The sequence below is a fragment of the Lactuca sativa genome, chromosome 9, assembly GCF_002870075.4.
Source record: "Lactuca sativa cultivar Salinas chromosome 9, Lsat_Salinas_v11, whole genome shotgun sequence".
NCBI classification, from domain to species: Eukaryota; Viridiplantae; Streptophyta; class Magnoliopsida; order Asterales; family Asteraceae; genus Lactuca; species Lactuca sativa.
The window spans coordinates 7,820,272-7,841,134 of record NC_056631.2 but is presented as its reverse complement, the minus strand read 5'-3'; the positions used below and the strand labels follow the sequence as shown (position 1 = coordinate 7,841,134).

Below are 20,863 nucleotides of genomic sequence, written 5' to 3'. Positions count from 1 at the left end.
GTCTGATCACCTAATTAGGGTTTAATCATTCCAGTTAATCAGTTAATAGAATCCATAATTGTTCTTGTCAACTGGTAAAAGTAACAAGTAATAAATCGGTTCCATGTTTGTGATTTGACTCTATTATAAACTGTAAAAAATCATATATTTACGCTTTCGAACTTGTGAGAAGTATTGGATATTGCTGAGAATTTTACAAAGAACTTAATGTAAATTTTTTGATTTAATTAAGAGTTTGTTTAATTAAACGGTAAAATGTTAGGGTTAATTCAAAGAGCCTATTTTGATTAACTAATTTAGGTAAAAGAAAATTTACTAGAGCGTGTTAGTTTTTCTCAATATCAGCTTAGATAGAACGCATCTCAAATAATCAGATCTGGATCAGTTACATGATTAGGAAAGTCGCGGCATAACTGAAATCGGTTTTTATATTTATTTTTGTTTAATTTAATATCAATGCATTTTTAGTTTTTTGTTTATAATTAAAACCCCCTTTTATATTCTGTTTCTTGACTAGATGTGCCTGATGCAGAAATGCGTTGACTTTTAGGCTGTGTCCCCGAGGATTCGACCCTGCTTCCCTATGATATATTTTTAGTGCAACCAACAGTGATAATTTACTTGTTTAATACGCGCGCGACAGGGTGTTAACAATGCCATTTTTCTTTAACGACCGATTAGTGGTTAGAAGTTAGTATACCAAGTTAGTTGAAATCGTCAACGTCCGGATTAGAACCTGTGACCTCCAATCTAAGAGGCAAAGCCTTTACCAAGTGGGCTTGTTCAACGTTGGCATATAATGGAGGCTATATGGGTGTCATGGAATGGAAGCAGAACGTGGTTTTATCAAACAATGACTTCTCGAGAGACGATAAATTTTGCGACTGGAAATATCTGAACACCTAAATTGTGATGATATGATGGGTAACCAAGGAAAACACAAGGTATAAAGCGGTGGATGGTTTTATGATATGATGGGTAACCAAGGAAAACACAAGGTATAAAGCGGTGGATGGTTTTATGATGTGTGGGAATGTGAAATTAAGTAACAAAAGTATCCAAACATATGAAGATGGGAAAAAGATGTTGGTTTATTGAATAAATTAGAGAACGTGATTTGGTTTTGAACGGACGTGGACGAAGTGGGACTGAGTAAGTGGGATGCCACATGTAAAGCTTCCGCCACATAAGGTGGGAAGATGAGCTTGAAAAATAAGACTAGGGCGGAGTTTTTCAACATGAAAACTAAACCGGAACCAGAACCGACTGGAACAGAATAGTGGTATTCAATTTTCGTTTTTTCGGTTTTGGTCCGATAGTTCTGAACACCTTGTTAGATAACACAATTCTTAATAGAACCGAACAAAACCGAAATCGAAACTGAATGGAATTGAATAGTGGTATTCGGTTTTTAGTTTGAGGCTTATTCGGTTTTTCGGTTTATTAGGTTCTGATATGGTTCGGGCCGGTTCTAGACCGAATAACATCCCTACATAAGACTACTAATGATGTTATTTATTGTGTGGATCATCCATTCACACTTTCCATTTTGTTGGGAAGTGTAAGGACATGATAAATGAAAAAGAATGTTTTTTTTATTGTAGAGGGAATGAAACCGGCGACTATCAAATTCAACATGGGATCACATTAAATATATTTGATTTCACAATTAAATTACGAGTTAACGAAGCGTGAAAGTATATGAATTTTGTGAACACATCATAGTATTTCTTATCGGGTTAAAAAAATTAAAGAAAACTTTACTAACATCTTGATTTCTATTTATATGATGAGACCACATGGTATGTATGGGCAAAATCTTTCGTTTTTTGAGTGTCATGTTAATTTTCTCTCACTTTCATTTCCTTCATCAAAAGACAAGAAATTGTCACTTTTCACTACTTTTTATTCTTTTTTTATCTTTCTAAGAAAATATTTTATATAAATATTTCACTCAATTTGCAGGGAATTAAAAACCGTGATTTTTGATATATTTTTTATAATTTTTTTAATTAATATATAATTTAATATTTAATAAATATTAAAAAAAACTAGAAAAAAAACCAACCAATTACACGAGGAGAGAGAGTGAGGGATATGTTCCCCTCACTCTTTTCCCGCACTCATCTTTCCTCAGCCTCGGTATGGTGTTCTAAGGTGAGGGAAATGTTCCCTCACTCATTTTCCGCTCCATACCCTCTAACATGTTAAACAATTAATCTATCTTGTTTGTCTTGCTTGACGATGGTCTGATGTTTAATACACATGATATCTTTTTCGACAAACAAACATTTTGCCTTTTCCCAGTTCTTCTTTTTCCTTTTTGTTTGTGACATGTCTTATTTAATGTTTTAAAAATTGGTTTTTTAGTTGAACCGGTATGGTGATCGGTTTAACCGGTTCGTCTGTCTGTTCAATCGGTTTTTATAATTTTCATCTGTTTTTTCTATTTTCCTACACATACATAGATATCTACAAGTTTCAACATTAAAAATACTCTTAAATACAAGTCGAAAATCAATCCTAATACATTAAAAACATATAACCGTAAGTTTACATCAATTTACGTACATCAAAAATAAAATAAAGTACAATAAGGAAACAAAAAATGCATTAAAAAAATTTATAATATTTATCATGGGTTTTTATTAAAAAAAACTATAGTTTATTTGTCTTATGATTCAGAAATAGACATAAAACCGATGCTAGTTGAACCAATCCCTTTTTCAGTTCGACCAGCAGGTTCCAACCGATTTTTAAAACATTGATTTCGACTGCCTACCATCTTATCTACCCTTTATCTCATTTTTTTTACAGGGAAAGAGGTTATTTGTTATTGTTGTTGTGTTCACGGACCGACCATAGAACCCTGTTCAATAAGTGGAATGCATTAGCTGTCCGCTCTCAGGTTGGGCAATAAGGGTCGTTCGTCTTACCTCTAAACTTGCCCAACTGGCCGAATCTATATATCTTTTATTTATTTTTTTATTTTATTTTTTTTCATTTTAGTATGCCAGAAAATATAACACATTAACACAACAACGTGTACAAACCATTAAGAAAATTGTACTTGCTGGCCTGGCCTATTATAATATATATATTTATATTTTAACAACATTACATACCAATCATTATGTTTTGCTTCCTATGTTTTCTCAACCACAAAATCAACGGGGGATGCGCATGTATAATTTTATAGAAAAAATAAAATAAAATAACCACCTTCCTTTCCTTTAACAAACTTTCTGAGTCCCTATTTTTAACAGATTTTAAAGTTTGTTTAACATAATTTCACCTTTTTCACGATCATCACCATTAAGGCATTAATGATATTTTCTCTCGGTTACTATGCTTACGTGTTAAAACATGTGCCACATCATAAGTCGCCAATGGACGGCGTCCAGTCAGAATCAATAAAATTTAAATATTAAATGACGTGAGTGACATATAACCATAAATAAGAAAGATAACAGGTTTCAAAAGTCAGTGATTGTTATAGGCTTATCCGTTTATAGCATTTGAAGAAATTAAAGTAGGTTGCTAGTTTAAGTAAACATAAAACATGTTATGATAGTTAAGAATTTTGTATTCATGTAAAAAAGTCACCTTTTATAACCATGCTAAACAACTTAGAACTTTGTATTTATCCAAAAAGTCATGTTTTATAACCATTTTAATAACTTCATTTTTTCAAACTCGTTTTTATAATTTTTTAAAAATTCATATTTTTTCTAAATTCTTTTACAAACGAATTCATAAAACAAGTTTGTAGAAACGTTTTTTTTAGTTCTAAAGATGGTTATAAGAAAAGATAAAAAGCTATAAAAAGCATTTATTTAAAAAATGAATTGTAAAAAAAAAAAAAAAAAAAAGGAAGTTATATATACACTGAGAATTTTCAGAAAAAAGTTGTATAAACAATCTACTCTAATAAACTAATGTTTTTTGCCACATGTCATCTTCTCCTTCATTTGGACACATGTCATTTTATTGTATTTTTCATTTTATTAAATTAAAATTTCACATTTAATATGTAAGGTAATATATATATATATATATATATATATATATATATATATATATATATATATATATATATATATAAAGCTTCATTAATTTTAATAATAATCAAAAAAATTCTCATTTTTCTTATAAATTCAAACTTTTCAAATTGTAACAATTTCATATTTATTTTTTTAAAAACCTAGTTAAACATTAAACAAAAACAAATTCGCAAAATTCACATACCAAATTCATAACAAAAAATTGAAGTTATCAGCTATCGCGTGCAAAAAGGAATAATTTTTTGGATACATACAAAATAGTCGGTCCTATATATAAGTGACATTATCCCTTTTAATGAAGGTATATATTATCTTTCTTACACTACCAATAAACCCCAAGAAGTTATTAAAAAGCGGGATAAATCCTATCCTATGAAAAGAATAAAATTTTGAATTTATAACAAAAAGAAATCCCAATCAACAAACCTCGGAGTTCACATGAAATAGCAACATAAGAAGGCGAAAAACGTGGTGATGCCACCAAAAATCCACAATCGATCCAACCAACTTTCATATCGCAGCTTTTCTTCTTTAATCTCACTCTGAGCTTTGGAATACAAATAACAAGACTCAAGCGCCAAGCTATAATTCTTGCTTCTATCACACCTCAACCCTTGTTTAAGCACAAGCAAACTGTTCCTCCCATTAACATGCGCACCTTCCATGTCTTCTAACTGCATACAAAGTTCGGTCAGTTTCAGGGTCGTGTGGGCCCCACCGGTCACCTGAAACTTCATGGCGAGGATGCATTCCACCATCTGACATGGAAGAATGTCTTTGGCTGGGAGGATCGACCCGAATCTGAGCATGAAATCTTTGTCTGTGGGCCAGTGTCTTTGACCGGTCAACGGACTCCAGCTTGATAAATTGGCTGCTTGTTTGACTTTTGTGTTGACCACTATCCAACTCAGCCTGATTCCATCGCAAAGCTGTTTCCAAAGTTTCCCGTCTTTTCTCTCTCTTTCCATTGAGGTTACCACAGGCAATCCATCCGTAACAGAAAGAGTAACTCCACCTGATTCATTCATTTCAAGTTTATACTATTATTCATCACGGATTAACTCGGTGAAATTTACTTATGTAACCTCTCAACAAAACACACTTATTCTTTCATAATTTCACAATATTATTTTATTCAATCATAATTTTATTTTTCAAAAAATAACTAGAAGATGTTTTTTTATGATAAACTTATTTGGGTGGTTGTAACGAGCTCTTAGTATGTTTGTTTTTTAGTTTTGTATATAAAAAATTTCACAGCATTATAATAGCAACGTAGTTACAACTTGTTACTCATAACAATGCCTATATTGGTAGCAAAATGCAAGTACATTGCAATTATAGGTGAGAAATATAGTAGATAAGCGTTATCGGTAAAGAAAGAAATGTAAGTATGTTGGTTTCGATAATGAGAAAAAGGCAAGCATACCCGTGTGGTCATCGCCTTGACCCGTGAAGTCAAACAAATCGATCCGGAACGGACAATTAGAAAACCAACCATCAAAACCATTTGCATTCGGTATGCCCCAAATAACCTTCGAGCAGATTATTTTATCTTTATATTTAATATCCACCATCGAAACAAAATCAGAAGGCGAAACATTTTCAAACTCATCAAAATCCCCATAATATTCGGCTTCAGTTAGTTCTTCGGTATACTCGGGATAATCACTCCATCTAAACTCGGGAACCTCCTTGTTTACAATAAGAGGGAAACAATCTCCATAGAATTTTTTAAACCCTCCAATTGATAATATCAGGTTTTTGACATCATCTCTTTTTGTTGAAGGCCACATTGAAGAACATACATCTTCCCATAACCTTTCTTCTTTTGACATGGAACTAAATGCTGCACATGCACATGATGCGCTTGCTAGGGTCGCACCATCGAGGCGTCTTAGTATGTCATAGAAGAGATCACTGCTTAATGTGCCCATATTTTCAATTTGTGCCACTGACATTTTTGTAGTTCATCTATCAAAAATAATTAGATTCAAAAAGCGAATAACAAGTCGTAAGAAAGCTAATTATTAAGACACATGTGTTATTATTAGATTCTAATTCTTCAAGTAGCAACAATCACTATTCACTTCAGCACTGCACATACAAACACCCGTTTTTGTTTTTGTTTTAAGTGTGGCGTATTGATAAACAAGATGTTTCTAATTGAAATAAAATACATATATCATATATGAATTGTGTATCTGTAGTGGTATGCCCAATGTACTACCACTCCAAAATTTGAAAGAAGTAACATTTATCAAGAAAAGGTTTCACATGGCATTACAACAAATAACAAGTCTTGTGCATTCATCCGTAAGAATCCTTTGATATGAAATGTACCTTCTTTTACTTCAATTTTTTGCAAACTCAAACCAATCACTGAGACCTCAATTTGGTTAAAACTGATTATGATTATAATTTTCAGCTCATTTAGGATCAATATAATAGCGATTTTAACCACACCCAGCATGACTACAGTCACGCTAATTACACCTCTAGAATACAACTAGCACTAGAATCTTGACAACGAAAACGATCTACAAACAACAATACAGTCATGCGAACTGAAAATAGTTACAAACCCACACCCAAATCTCGAAAAAGATCAAAGCTTGACAAAATTATAAGAGAACGCACCTTCAGAAGAAACCCATGTGAACCTTGATCGGAATATCAAGATGGTCGAGAGGGGGACAAAAAAAAATAACACCACTCCGGGGATCTGATGATCAAATTTGGACCCAAGTCCGAAAATTTAGGTCACCCAATTTGATGTAAGAATTTGGGAGTGAAAAGAGTGATGAGTGAGGCTTTAATCGAGTTTGGGCCAACGACGAACGGTGTGATTGGTGTTTGGACATTCAAGACGATTGATACTTGACGGCAACAAAGATAGAAACACTGACCAAGATGTATGTATACATACCGCCTACCGGCATCTCTGTGGAGCCCCGCAGACAAAGCTTCTAGAAGCTTTTGTGGCTTCATGGTTACCTGTTAAGGGAACTCTTCAACTTCAAAATATCGTATTTGTACGGCTTAACTTTTTAATATTATATTTATCTTTCATAAACCTTCAAAATATCATATTTGCCCAAATCTTCTTTTATAATATTTTTAATATTTATAATCATTTTTCATAACTTAAAATTACTATAATAATTAAAAATTTTAACGATATTATCCATACGATAATGGAATGTGAACTTCTAAATTGTTGGAATGTCGTCATCTTGACAAACAAAAATATTCATCTTCAACCCTCTCTATGGAATGTATATTTTGATTGTTTAGTTTTTTTTGTTGATTATGTTGTAGATGAATGATATTTTAGATATTAATATATTACCATTGATATTTTGATGTTTAAAAAGTACATATATGATATTTTGATATTTAAGAAGTGCATATATGATATTTTATTGTTTAAAAATGACATATATGATATTTTGAAATTTTATGAATGGTAAATATGATATTTAGAAATTTTATGAAGGGTAAATATGATATTTAGAAATTAAGCTGGGTAAATATGATATTTTGATATTTAAGAAGGGCATATATGAAATTCTCCCATTGGTTAATTACCAATGTAAAAACCGTTTTGGTGATTGGTTTAAACCGCGGTTTAATTTAGTTTCTAGGATCGGAAGTTATTTCCTATATAATATTTTATATATATATAATTCTATGTGTTTTATAAAATTATACAATATAATTTTTTAAAGCAAAATGTATAATTTTATAAAACACAAATTGTTGTATATAAAAAAAATTATTGTGCACAAATTAGCTTCCAGCTTTTATGATTTATATATATTGTTTACTAGTTGTGACACTTATGTATTACATGAGTTTATTAAAAGAAATAAACAAACATGAAAATCTAATAATTTAGAAATTTTAAATTTATAAGATCAAAATAAAATATTTAATTATTAAAATTGAAATGTTTATTTACCTTTTAAATTTAAACTAATAATTTAAATAAATAAACAACTAAAACAATTGGATTTAATTTAGAAAATTAAAAATTATAAGGAAAATGACGTTAATGAGTTGCATATATATATATATATATATTTATCATTACATTTAATTATTATATGAAATTTAATAAAATGGAAAAAAACAACCATAAAATGACACATGAATATAATTTAGTCTAAACTTACCATAAAATGACATGTGTCATAATGAATAAAAGGATTACAAGTGACAAAATGCACGCGCGCTGCGTAGTGGGATAATTATGTAGTTTAATATGGTTATATATGGTTTAATGTGTTGTGAATAAGTCATACATAAAACTTGTATGCGATTAAATAACATGTATATTTTTTGATTTACAGATTTTTTATCATAATAAATAATGAAATTTTTTATTATTAGTTTAAAATTTTAAATGTAATTTTGATGTACACATTAGTATCTAATGTAATTAATTGATAATTGATTAGATATGGATTCTCATTTGTGGTCGTCTATTTATGTTGAACCTTATAAAAATACATATTTAACGACTTTTGTTAGTTTACTATTGAATAGAAAATGGTGTCGTATTTTAAGTAAATATAAAAAATCTCATTCTCAATCTATTTTAAGATAGTGACATATTTTAAGTTAATATAAATAATCATATTCTAGAACTAATGAAAAAGAAAAAACGGAGCCAAAATTTTTAACTATAATAAAGTTGATTCCAATTACCAAGTGCTCAATCAAACATAATATCATTCAATAAACATCATAAGATATTACGTTATATTCAAATTACGGACATCATATTTGTAAGAGTCATTCAAAATATATGAGACTATAGTGCCTAATACAACAATGTAATAACCAAATGACCCTAACATATTTTAAATGAAATATGATTATAATATATTATCTATGCAATTAAATTTATGTTCAACATGTGAGATTCGTCTACTATATAGTATTCTTCTAATATATTATATTATAGTATAAACATTATATTTGGAAAACCACTTTGAGTTATATGGTAGTTTATAACATTAAATTTGTGATGGCCTGTATTTGACACACATTTGTGTGTGTGTGTCTCTCTCTCTCTCTCTCTCTCTCTCTCTATATATATATATATATATATATATATATATATATATATATATATATATATATATTATATTTAAAAAAAATCTTATATAAACATCCAACCTAAATATTCATCTTTAAGTTTTCTTTCTTCGCCACGTAAACAAACTTTTGTTATAAAGCCAAAAATGGAATAAAAGACACACTTAATTATATGATCATGATATATTGTATTTTGATTGGGGCTTGTACAAAACATGCATGAGCATATATTATTAATTTATCTCTTGTTTTAGGTAATTCGAATAAGATACCTTCAAATCCAACGTATCAAACGGATTACCCATTTACTAAAGTCTAAAACCCAAAAACTCAAACATGTTCTAATACCATACAAATGCATGAGGTTTTAGCAAATTATTATCTCATATGAATTACCATTGATTATGTGTGATTAATTATTAAGAAGGTGAAAAGGTTTGGGGGTTTCAAATGCATGAGGTTTTAGCAAATTATTGTGGGGGGTTTCAAATGCATGGCATTCAAGGGAAAATACAAGCTTTATAAGTATGTAAGATGTAAGATTAGGGATAATTTTGTGCATATATATATATATATATATATATATATATATATATATATATATATATATATATATATATATATATAGGGTTAGGATTAAATGTAAACTATAAATAATGTATGAATGTATGACTACTTCTTGTCTCTTGTATTAAAAGAAATGAATGGTTTTGATTTGAAGGTACATGTTATTAACATAGGATACTATGTACTCTATAATACACCAAATTAATTACAAGAGATTCGTCATATTCAATAAGTATACAAAAGGCACTTAAAAATGACTAGCAAGCATCCCTATTTCTAGACAAGGGATCAAACCTAAAACCCAAATGGACCAAGTCCACTAATATATATATATATATATATATATATATATATATATATATATATATATAGAGAGAGAGAGAGAGAGAGAGAGAGAGAGAGAGAGCGAGCGAGAGGGGGGGGGAGAGTGAGCGAGTGAGAGAGAGCTAGGTTCAAATGTGGATTGACATCTATTGTGCGGACGTGTGGATAATGTTATTATGTGAGAATTACAAAGAAAATATGTTGTTTGATAATGTAAATACGTTCAATCTTACATAATTATTGTCATTATCACATATTCTCACTAATTAAATCGTCTATAAGGTTATTATGAACTTTTTTTTATTATTCTCATTCTGTCAGAACGTTTATTGAATCATATTCTGTAAGAATGAAAATGAGTGAAAAACGATGCGTGAGAACAAAAATGAATAAGAATTAGTGAGAATGCATGAAACTGATGATAGTTGTGTGAGGTTTAACGTATTCGCATTACAAAACAACTTATTCTCTTAATAATTCTCGTAGAATAGCATTGTCCGCACGTCCGAACAATAGTTGTCCATCCACATTATATATATATATATATATATATATATATATATATATATATATATATATATATATATATATATATATATATATATATGTATAGAGAGAGAGAGGTAGGTTCCGTTGAGATTAAAAATAAAATAGAGATCTCGAGATTCAATCTCAGCCACGTATTTCACATCTGCCGCAATAACCTTCCGGCGTACCGGCGCGGCAGGTCTGGAATAATCATAAACGATTACACAGCGCCGCCCATTCCTTTATCCTCCGCCACCATCCCCACCACCATAACCGTCACGGCCACCACCCCTACCACCACCTCTGACACCAGCCGACTCCACCACTGTCACCTCCGTTATTTATACCACCACTATCTTTGTCACCACCACCTTTTCTGCCACCAACTGTCGTAATCATATATGATTACTCAGTTTGTGAACAGACATATATGTATAATCATTTATGATTAAACATATATGTATAAACATGCATAATCATATATGATTATATGTCTCTGCCATATAATCATTTATGATTAGGCGTAGTCCGCTGCTGCCGGTACGCTGGAGCGTTAGAGCGGCAAGTAAGAAATACGTGGCTAAGGTTCAATCTCAAGATCTCTATTTTTTTTTAATCTCAAGGGAACCGTCCCCTATATATATATATATATATATATATATATATATATATATATATATATATATATATATATATATATATATATATATGCCTACGAAAGGTGTCAACCAATCACAATCCACCATGCAAGTGCTTATCTAACCTTCATCCTTGAGATACATCGCATTGACATCAAGACTTTCTCAATGTAGTGATAAACCTATAACCATCATTCTCTTTTATCCCTTCGAATACCTAATTCTCCATCCCTACTCTCTTCTTTCCGGTTCCTAAATCGTTCATCATAAATTCATTCTTTAGAAGCTTCTTCAAGTTGTCTTCCTTGACATTAGCATCACCAGAAACTTCTTCCTCGGGTTGTTCAAGGGATTCCTCACGTCTATGTTGTTCCATGCCACCCCTACTGTTCCTCATTTTTCACAAATATGTGTGGTGTTTGTGTTGCAAACTCCACCTTCTGGCTAGCACCCTGATCGTTCCCCGTAACACTTGTACCACATCCTTTATGGTTACACATAATAGAATAAAAGGTAACGAATTTTGGAGTTTTTCTTTCTTTTATACACCACATACGATGACCTTTCCCTCCAGATGCATATCATAGAAATATGCACTTCATTCCCCTCGACTCCAGTTTAACATCATCCACATGAGCGTAATCATGGCATCTAAAATCTAAACATTTGTAAACGAAAATAATTAGAAGGTTTCCCAGATCACACCTCTCAAGGAGTCTTACAATCAATTGCATTTGATGAAGATTTATTCATCAGATAACAAAGATAACAAGCATTGTTGACTGCTTCCGCCCATAATTACTCCGATAAATTAGCGGATAATTGCATGCGTTGAGCATGCTCCACTAGTTTTGGTTCATACGTTATGCCACTCCACTTTGATATTATGCTTGTAGTATAATGTGATGCCTCAATACATCTTCTGTTTTGCAAAAGCTGTTAAACGAAGCCTTGCAGAACCCCAACCTATTTTTTGTTATGAGTGTCCTGACTTGGTTCCTGGTCTATTTTTCAACCATGGTCTTCCACTCCTTGAACCACCCAAACACTTCATCTTCATATTTTCTCTTCAAAAAGTACACCAAGTTCTTCCTTAAGTAATCATCGATAAAATTCAAAAGGTATTGACATCCACCATAAGACTTCACTGGAGAGGGACCCCATAGGTCTGAGTGAACACAATGAAGGATCTCCTTACTTGAGTGTTGAACCAAACTGAACTTCACCCTGTCTTGTATCTCTTGAACACAAGCTTCACAATGTTTAACATTTCTAGTTACATCTCCACTAAACAACCACTTCTCGTTCATATGTCCCAACTTATGATACAACAACTTTCTTTTATCATCACATTGATCCAATGATTAGGATACCGCCACCTCCTCCAATCGTACAACCTTCTAAGGAATAAATCCCATGATTCATCCTCCCCTTCATAACCACAAGAACACCTTTGGAGACTCTTACCCAACCACTTTTTCCATAATAATTCAGTCAATCCTTTGTCAAAGTGCCAAGAGAGATCAAGTTCTTTCAAAGATTGGAGACAAACCATCAATCCAGTTTCTTGACCATGTCATTGTGCATCTTGATCTGCACCATGTCATTGCCTTTTATCCTCTCATTCATTCATCATCCATCTTGACTATGTCATTACACTCTTTAAAGGAGTTGAACCAGTCACGATTGTATGTCGTATGATAAGATGCTCAATAATCCAAGATCCAAGCATCAAAATAACTAATTGTGCATATAGTCCAAAATTCACTATAATCCCCTTCATTAGAATGTCCTTCAACCACAACATCATTATAGTTGTTGCTTGATTAAACCAAATTATTCCCTTTCTTCAGCAATGCAAAATCTCTTCTGAAGTTCCCCTTTTCCTTAAAGTTATAATATCTAATGTTGGCATTAGATTCGAAACTTAACTTCCCTTTGTTACATTCACCTCTATTTGATGTTCTTCCTCTACTTGCGAACAAACCGAAACTGGAAACTTCTTCTCCAATTGAAACCTTTTCTTTTTCAGTTCCTTGGACATCAAACAATCCTTCACATCATTCACAGCGATCGTTGCTCTTCCATACAACATGGTATCAACAAAATTCTCAAAAGAATTCAGCAGTGAACATAAGAGGATAAGTGCTTGATCTCCATCTTCAATGTTTACATTCACACCTTGTAAATCTAAGATGACCATATTGAATTTATCTAGATGATACTTCACTTGGGTGCTTTCGGACAGCTTAAGAGTATACAAATGTTGCTTCTAATAGAGCCTTTTCGTCAGAGAATTGTTCTAATATTTGTTACACAATTTCTCCCAAAGGCCATCAACACTCGTTTGATCTATGACCTCTCTCGGTACTTCACCTGTCAAACTTAACAGAATAGGCTATACGGTTTTGCCAGAATATCCACCTTCCTTTCAGCCGCCATGTCCTTGGCAGTTTTGCTTCTCCTTCTAATGCCACTTCACATCCTTGTAGAACAAGAAGAGCCTTCATCTTCAACTTCCATAAAGTGAAATCATTTGAACCATTAAATTTCTCCAAATCAAACTTGTAAGATGCCATATTCAATCAACAGAACACCAACACTTGTTAGGGAAACCATACAACACTTGTCAACAATAAGAGCAAATTTGATGCCACTTGCCAAGATCTGGTGACCCTTGGCAGGAGAGGTCACGGATTAAACGGGTATTGATGACCTTTGGGAGAAATTGTGTGACAAATATTAGAACAATTCTCTTACGAACAAGCTCTATCAGAAGCAGCGTTTGATTTACAAAGGTCATCAACACTCGTTTGATCCATGACCTCTCTTGGTACTTCACCTGTCAAATTCAATAGAATAGGGTTATGCGGTCTTGCCATAATATCCACATTCCTTTCAGCCGCCATGTCCTTTGGCAGTTTCGCTTCTCCTTCCAATGCCACTTCACATCCTTGTTGAACAAGAAGAGCCTTCATCTTCACCTTCCATAAAGTGAAATCATTTGGACCGTTAAATTTCTCCAAATCAAACTTGTAAGATGTCATATTTAATCAACAGAACATTAACACTTGTTAGGGAAACCATACGACACTTGTCAACAATAAGAACAAAATTGATGCCACTTGCCAAGATCTGATGACCCTTGTTGGGAAGTAATGTTTATAACACGAAACCAAAAGCACACAAAGACACAATATTTACGTGGTTCGGTCAAGCTGGCCTATGTTTACGGGCAGGATGGGAGTATTCTTTATTTACTGAGTTCTCAAACAGAGATTACAAGTACAATTCAATAGAGATTCACCTACTCACTAAGGATTCAAGACACTTTCAAAAGACTAGCATGCATCCTTATTTATAGACTAGGAATCAGACCTAAAACCCTAATGGGCCAAGCCCATTAATCCATAGGCCCATGAGATACATCGCATTGGCATCAACAATCCACCACTGGCACATCCGGTGTCATTGCATGGCACACCTTGTTACTTGAAGGCACCATGTATCACTCTATGACACAACGTCGAGGTGCCATGACGAAACATCAGTGTGACATTGAGTGACACCTCATGTGCATTGAACGTCTTCAAGGTGCTATTGAGTGGCACATCCTATGCATGACACTTCTTAGAGGTGTCATTCTCTTGTTGATGTATCATTAAGTGGCACCTCCAGTACATGTCACCTCCTTCGATGCTCCAATCTTCTATCAGATGCTCCATACCAAAAAGCGCCATCATATTTGAGTAGTGCATCGTATCCAAGTGTGCCATTATATCCAAGTATGCCATCATATCCAAAAATGTACTACAATATCCAAATGTGTTATGATATTCAAGTGTGTGGGAGGGGGTTATTATTATTAAAATTAGTTAAAAGGAAAAAAATAGTATAATTGTCATTTTACTTATCTATGAAAAAACACACAAAAATTAAAACACATACACCAAACATGTGGTGAATATCATAGTTGTACTCAAGTGGTATCTTTTAACAAAACTACATAACCAATCTCAAATAATTGTTAAAATATATTTTACACAATGCTAAAGGTTGACCATTATGTTTTCTTTTTTGTTTGCAAAAGTTACGTTAATAATTTTAAATACTACTAGTGTTTCACAATTAACCTCACTCTTGAGTTTTAGGATATGTTGACGTGGACTGTTCAGATGGTTATTACTAGTGTTTCACAATTAACCTAACACTTGAGTTTTATGATAAATTGACGTGGACTACTCAGACGGTGTAGTTTATCATTTTTTTTACTAAAAAGGCTCTTAATTTACATAAAATGATTAGTATTAAAGTTTAAAGAATTGTCAAACTAAAGTTAATTGTAAAAGCTTTAAGTTGCTAGTTTAAAGATATAATTTATGACCTAGATAAATAATAAGGATATAATTGATGACCTAGATAAATAATAAGGATATTGTCTAAATCATCTAACAATGGATTTTTATTTAATTAAAATTTACTATTATAAATTATTACTATTATTTTTCTTTATTTATCATTTTGATTCAGTTTACTTTGTTTTTTTTTATAACAAAGAAATATTTGAATGCCCAATTTCATCGGGTCCACTAAAGATGACATAAAATGTGATGATCTATTCCATTACCATTACCATCTTTAATTATTCAATTGCATCCTACTAAACAAAATCCAAAGATAAATATCCAAATTGTTGATTCTTAAACCATTTAATAATCATTTTCAATATGTAAACCAAACAATTCTTATGGGTATCATTGGATTTGTGTTTTATGATTATGTTTTTTTTTTTTGTAAGTTTTCATTAACTAAGAAACAAACATATAAAAAGAGTTGTTCCATTGTAGGGCATGGATAATAAGTGATGATACATGTTCATTGTTTTAAAGGATCATTATCTTCTTCATTAATGAATTAGATAGATCTCCGGATGGACCTATGCCGGCCACAACACATGCTTTACATAATGATTAACAGCTTGGTTGTTGCCGGATGCTTGCATTAACTCCATAGACAGATTGGTAAGCATGTAAATCATATCATATGATTTTGATGAATCGATTCTGTTTACGCTCGTTTGATATCACCGATATTTTTATCAATTCGTAATCGTCGAACAGGGTTTAAAAATCTTAATGCGAAATTTCAAAACTATAAGTTTGATTCAACAAATTAAGAGAACACAGATTCAAATCTATACCAATCCAGAAATTTGAAGCAATAAAAAACAATATCAGATCTAACTCGTAGGAATATGTAGAGGGGAATAAGCAACTTATTGGTAGTTTTGGATGGCAGGATTAATCAATCAGAGGGGGCCGCTGAGGAGGAGGAGGAGGCAGCTGCAGGGTCGATTTCATCCGACGACGCCTTAGCGCCGGCGTCGAGATCGATGTCGTCAGGATCACGAGTAGGGTCGGACTTGTCCATGGAGGCTCGAGCCTTGTCGAGCCAAGGTTTAAAAGCCAACTCAATCGCCGCCCAACCAAAAGCTAGGGCTCCTAACACCACCACAACAGATTTCAAAGGTTTTGATTCTCCCTTTGCCATGTCGAATCGAATCTCCGATAATTCTTCTCTAAAACTAAAATCTCGATTGAAATAGAAACGATTTAGGGACCATATAACATCCAATTTTGGTTTCTTCTGCAAACTGACCAATAAAATTCAAGGCTTCCTTGGTAGATAAGATAACCTCTGCCTCAAATAAATTGGCCGTATTATAAACGTTTATCTTCTACTAGTGTAAAGAGGGTTTAGGGTTAGACTGAATTTATACGGTGCCAAAGCCTTACAAGTTAAAGTATATGATTTATTACATGTCAGGGGTATAAAATGTAAACTTTGTTTCTCACTTTTTGTGTCTATGAACTTGAAATGCGTTTTGTAGATTATCTTTATATTGAAATTTGAAATTTGTGATACCATTCCTTGTATATTTGTCAAATTAATGAAATTATCGCTATATGATTCATTAGATATTCAGAAAGTGTGATTATCAATTAGTCATTTTCCTCCCCTGTTTCTAAAACACAATGTATGGATGTTTGCGACCGGTAGAGAGTGCAAAAGATGCATTGCATATTTGCATGCTACTAAATTTAAGGGTTAAAAGTTAAAACCACTTTGACTTAATAACTCAAATACTCAATTTGATATGACTTGAGGTATGCCTATATATTACAGAGAAAATAACAAAAATAGTCATTTACACTAATTACATTACAAAAATAGCAAAAAAAAACCGAAGTTGCAAAATTAACCATGAATTTCGCAGATGGAATAGTCCCATCTACGAAATGGCTTTCTATCTGCGAATGTACAAGCAGCTAAAGCACAACTGTGCTTTAGCTGCTTGTATATTCACAGGTGGTTTATTTATTTATTTATTTTTCTCTATATATATTGAAATTGTAGGGTAAAATCGCAAATGGAATAGCCCCATCTGCGATTTACTCTGATTCCATCTGCGAAATTGCGGTTATTTTTAATTTTTTTTTGTTTGACTATGAAATCAATTGGTTTGACTACGAAATAATGTTGCCGAACAAGAAGTTAGAGTTATGAATAGGCGTGTGATAGATAAAACTGAAAAGAAAAAAAATTCAAGTCAAAAAAATGAAAAAAAACATGTTTACGGACATTATGTTGATGTTGGTGATGTATATTTAAATATAACCAAGCTATAAACCAATAGATTTCATAGTCAAACTAAAATATTAAAAAAAAAAATTTAAAATTTAAAAATAACCGCAATTTCACAGGTGGAATCAGAGTAAATCGCAGATGAGTTTATTCCATCTGCGATTTTACCCTACAATTTCAATATATATAGAGAAAAAAAATTAAAAATAAAAATAAACCACCTGCGAATGTACAAGCAGCTAAAGCATAGTTGTGCTTTAGCTGCTTGTACATTCGCAGATGGAAAGCCCATTTCGCAGATGAGACTATTCCATCTGCGAAATTCATGGTTATTTTTGCAACTTCGGTTTTATTTGGCTATTTTTGTAATGTAATCGGTGTAAATGGCTATTTTTGTCATTTTCTCTATATTACATAATTATTGACTAATTATTATTATTATAATATATAAACCCTTATTTTATATTTAAATTTTTTAAGGATACTTTATATATATATATATATATATATATATATATATATATATATATATATATATATATAAATTCAAATGAGAACCAAAAAAGATTAAGAACCCTAAAACCCATTATTCTTAGCTCATAATTAAAGACATATTTTTTATTTATCACATATACGTTTACAAATGGTATGATCGTAAATATATACAAATCTTTGCCCACTCTTTAATAAACATAAAAAGGAGTGAAATGATAGTAAATATTATGAAACCAAAACCCTTTTTTTAAACACATAACATCTGATTCAAAATCAAATCGATCTCTCTCTCTCTCTCTCTCTCTCTCTCTCAACAAGCTCATTTATTCTTCTCCCACTTTTTCTAGCCATTATCAAGAGCAAGATTGTCGACGATCGCCACCACCGTCGGTGACATCTTATCGTTTCCTCCGACGACTTCTCTGACTTTGTCTTCCCTCTCCCTGTCGCTACCAAACTGCCAACAAAAACACAGATCTGACGAGATCTGATGAAAACATTGTTGAACCACCATATTTGTCATCGACATCACCGCCAAACCTCTACTGTCATCACCAACATCGTCATGTTACCACCTCTAGATCCGTTATCACTGTCGAATCTCACCAAATCGTCGACCACTAGATCAATGCTCTTCAGTCTACCATTGTCTTAAATTGTTGTTTCCTCCTCCGCTGCTACATCTCACTGTTGTCTTTGGTAAGTTGAAAACGTTGACATTGATATACATCTTTGTTGCAAGTCAAGGAACAACAAGAGAAAGGCTTTGATGGAGGTGCGATAACTGAGATGGATCTATTTGCAAGTCAAAAAAACCGAAGTTGCAAAATTAACCATGAATTTCGCAGATGGAATAGTCCCATCTACGAAATGGCTTTCTATCTGCGAATGTACAAGCAGCTAAAGCACAACTGTGCTTTAGCTGCTTGTATATTCACAGGTGGTTTATTTATTTATTTATTTTTCTCTATATATATTGAAATTGTAGGGTAAAATCGCAAATGGAATAGCCCCATCTGCGATTTACTCTGATTCCATCTGCGAAATTGCGGTTATTTTTAATTTTTTTTTGTTTGACTATGAAATCAATTGGTTTGACTACGAAATAATGTTGCCGAACAAGAAGTTAGAGTTATGAATAGGCGTGTGATAGATAAAACTGAAAAGAAAAAAATTCAAGTCAAAAAAATGAAAAAAAACATGTTTACGGACATTATGTTGATGTTGGTGATGTATATTTAAATATAACCAAGCTATAAACCAATAGATTTCATAGTCAAACTAAAATATTAAAAAAAAAAATTTAAAATTTAAAAATAACCGCAATTTCACAGGTGGAATCAGAGTAAATCGCAGATGAGTTTATTCCATCTGCGATTTTACCCTACAATTTCAATATATATAGAGAAAAAAAATTAAAAATAAAAATAAACCACCTGCGAATGTACAAGCAGCTAAAGCATAGTTGTGCTTTAGCTGCTTGTACATTCGCAGATGGAAAGCCCATTTCGTAGATGAGACTATTCCATCTGCGAAATTCATGGTTATTTTTGCAACTTCGGTTTTATTTGGCTATTTTTGTAATGTAATCGGTGTAAATGGCTATTTTTGTCATTTTCTCTATATTACATAATTATTGACTAATTATTATTATTATAATATATAAACCCTTATTTTATATTTAAATTTTTTAAGGATACTTTATATATATATATATATATATATATATATATATATATATATATATATATATATATAAATTCAAATGAGAACCAAAAAAGATTAAGAACCCTAAAACCCATTATTCTTAGCTCATAATTAAAGACATATTTTTTATTTATCACATATACGTTTACAAATGGTATGATCGTAAATATATACAAATCTTTGCCCACTCTTTAATAAACATAAAAAGGAGTGAAATGATAGTAAATATTATGAAACCAAAACCCTTTTTTTAAACACATAACATCTGATTCAAAATCAGATCTCTCTCTCTCTCTCTCTCTCTCTCTCTCTCTCTCTCTCTCTCAACAAGCTCATTTATTCTTCTGCCACTTTTTCTAGCCATTATCAAGAGCAAGATTGTCGACGATCGCCACCACCGTCGGTGACATCTTATCGTTTCCTCCGACGACTTCTCTGACTTTGTCTTCCCTCTCCCTGTCGCTACCAAACTGCCAACAAAAACACAGATCTGACGAGATCTGATGAAAACATTGTTGAACCACCATATTTGTCATCGACATCACCGCCAAACCTCTACTGTCATCACCAACATCGTCATGTTACCACCTCTAGATCCGTTATCACTGTCGAATCTCACCAAATCGTCGACCACTAGATCAATGCTCTTCAGTCTACCATTGTCTTAAATTGTTGTTTCCTCCTCCGCTGCTACATCTCACTGTTGTCTTTGGTAAGTTGAAAACGTTGACATTGATATACATCTTTGTTGCAAGTCAAGGAACAACAAGAGAAAGGCTTTGATGGAGG

At 32.3% G+C, this 20,863-nt stretch overlaps 2 protein-coding genes across 3 annotated transcripts; both read right to left on the bottom strand.

Annotated features, from left to right (window-relative positions):
• Positions 1 to 4,287: 4,287 nt before the first annotated feature.
• On the bottom strand, positions 4,288 to 7,045 carry LOC111886411 (probable F-box protein At2g36090). 2 transcript variants are annotated; one of them, XM_023882654.3, is made up of 3 exons: positions 6,705 to 7,045; positions 5,494 to 6,018; positions 4,288 to 5,079 (listed from the first exon to the last, which is right to left on the bottom strand). In XM_023882654.3, the coding sequence occupies exons 2-3, from the start codon at positions 5,999 to 6,001 to the stop codon at positions 4,499 to 4,501; spliced, it is 1,089 nt and encodes a 362-aa protein (XP_023738422.1). In that variant the 5' UTR covers positions 6,002 to 6,018; positions 6,705 to 7,045; the 3' UTR covers positions 4,288 to 4,498. The 2 variants fall into 2 exon arrangements, with proteins under 2 accessions (XP_023738422.1, XP_023738421.1); XM_023882653.3 differs by having other exon boundaries at positions 5,494 to 6,038; positions 6,705 to 7,044.
• Positions 7,046 to 16,370: 9,325 nt separating this feature from the next.
• Positions 16,371 to 16,917, bottom strand: LOC111886394 (outer envelope membrane protein 7). The gene has a single exon (XM_023882630.2). The coding sequence runs from the start codon at positions 16,775 to 16,777 to the stop codon at positions 16,532 to 16,534; it is 246 nt and encodes an 81-aa protein (XP_023738398.1). The 5' UTR covers positions 16,778 to 16,917; the 3' UTR covers positions 16,371 to 16,531.
• Positions 16,918 to 20,863: the final 3,946 nt, after the last annotated feature.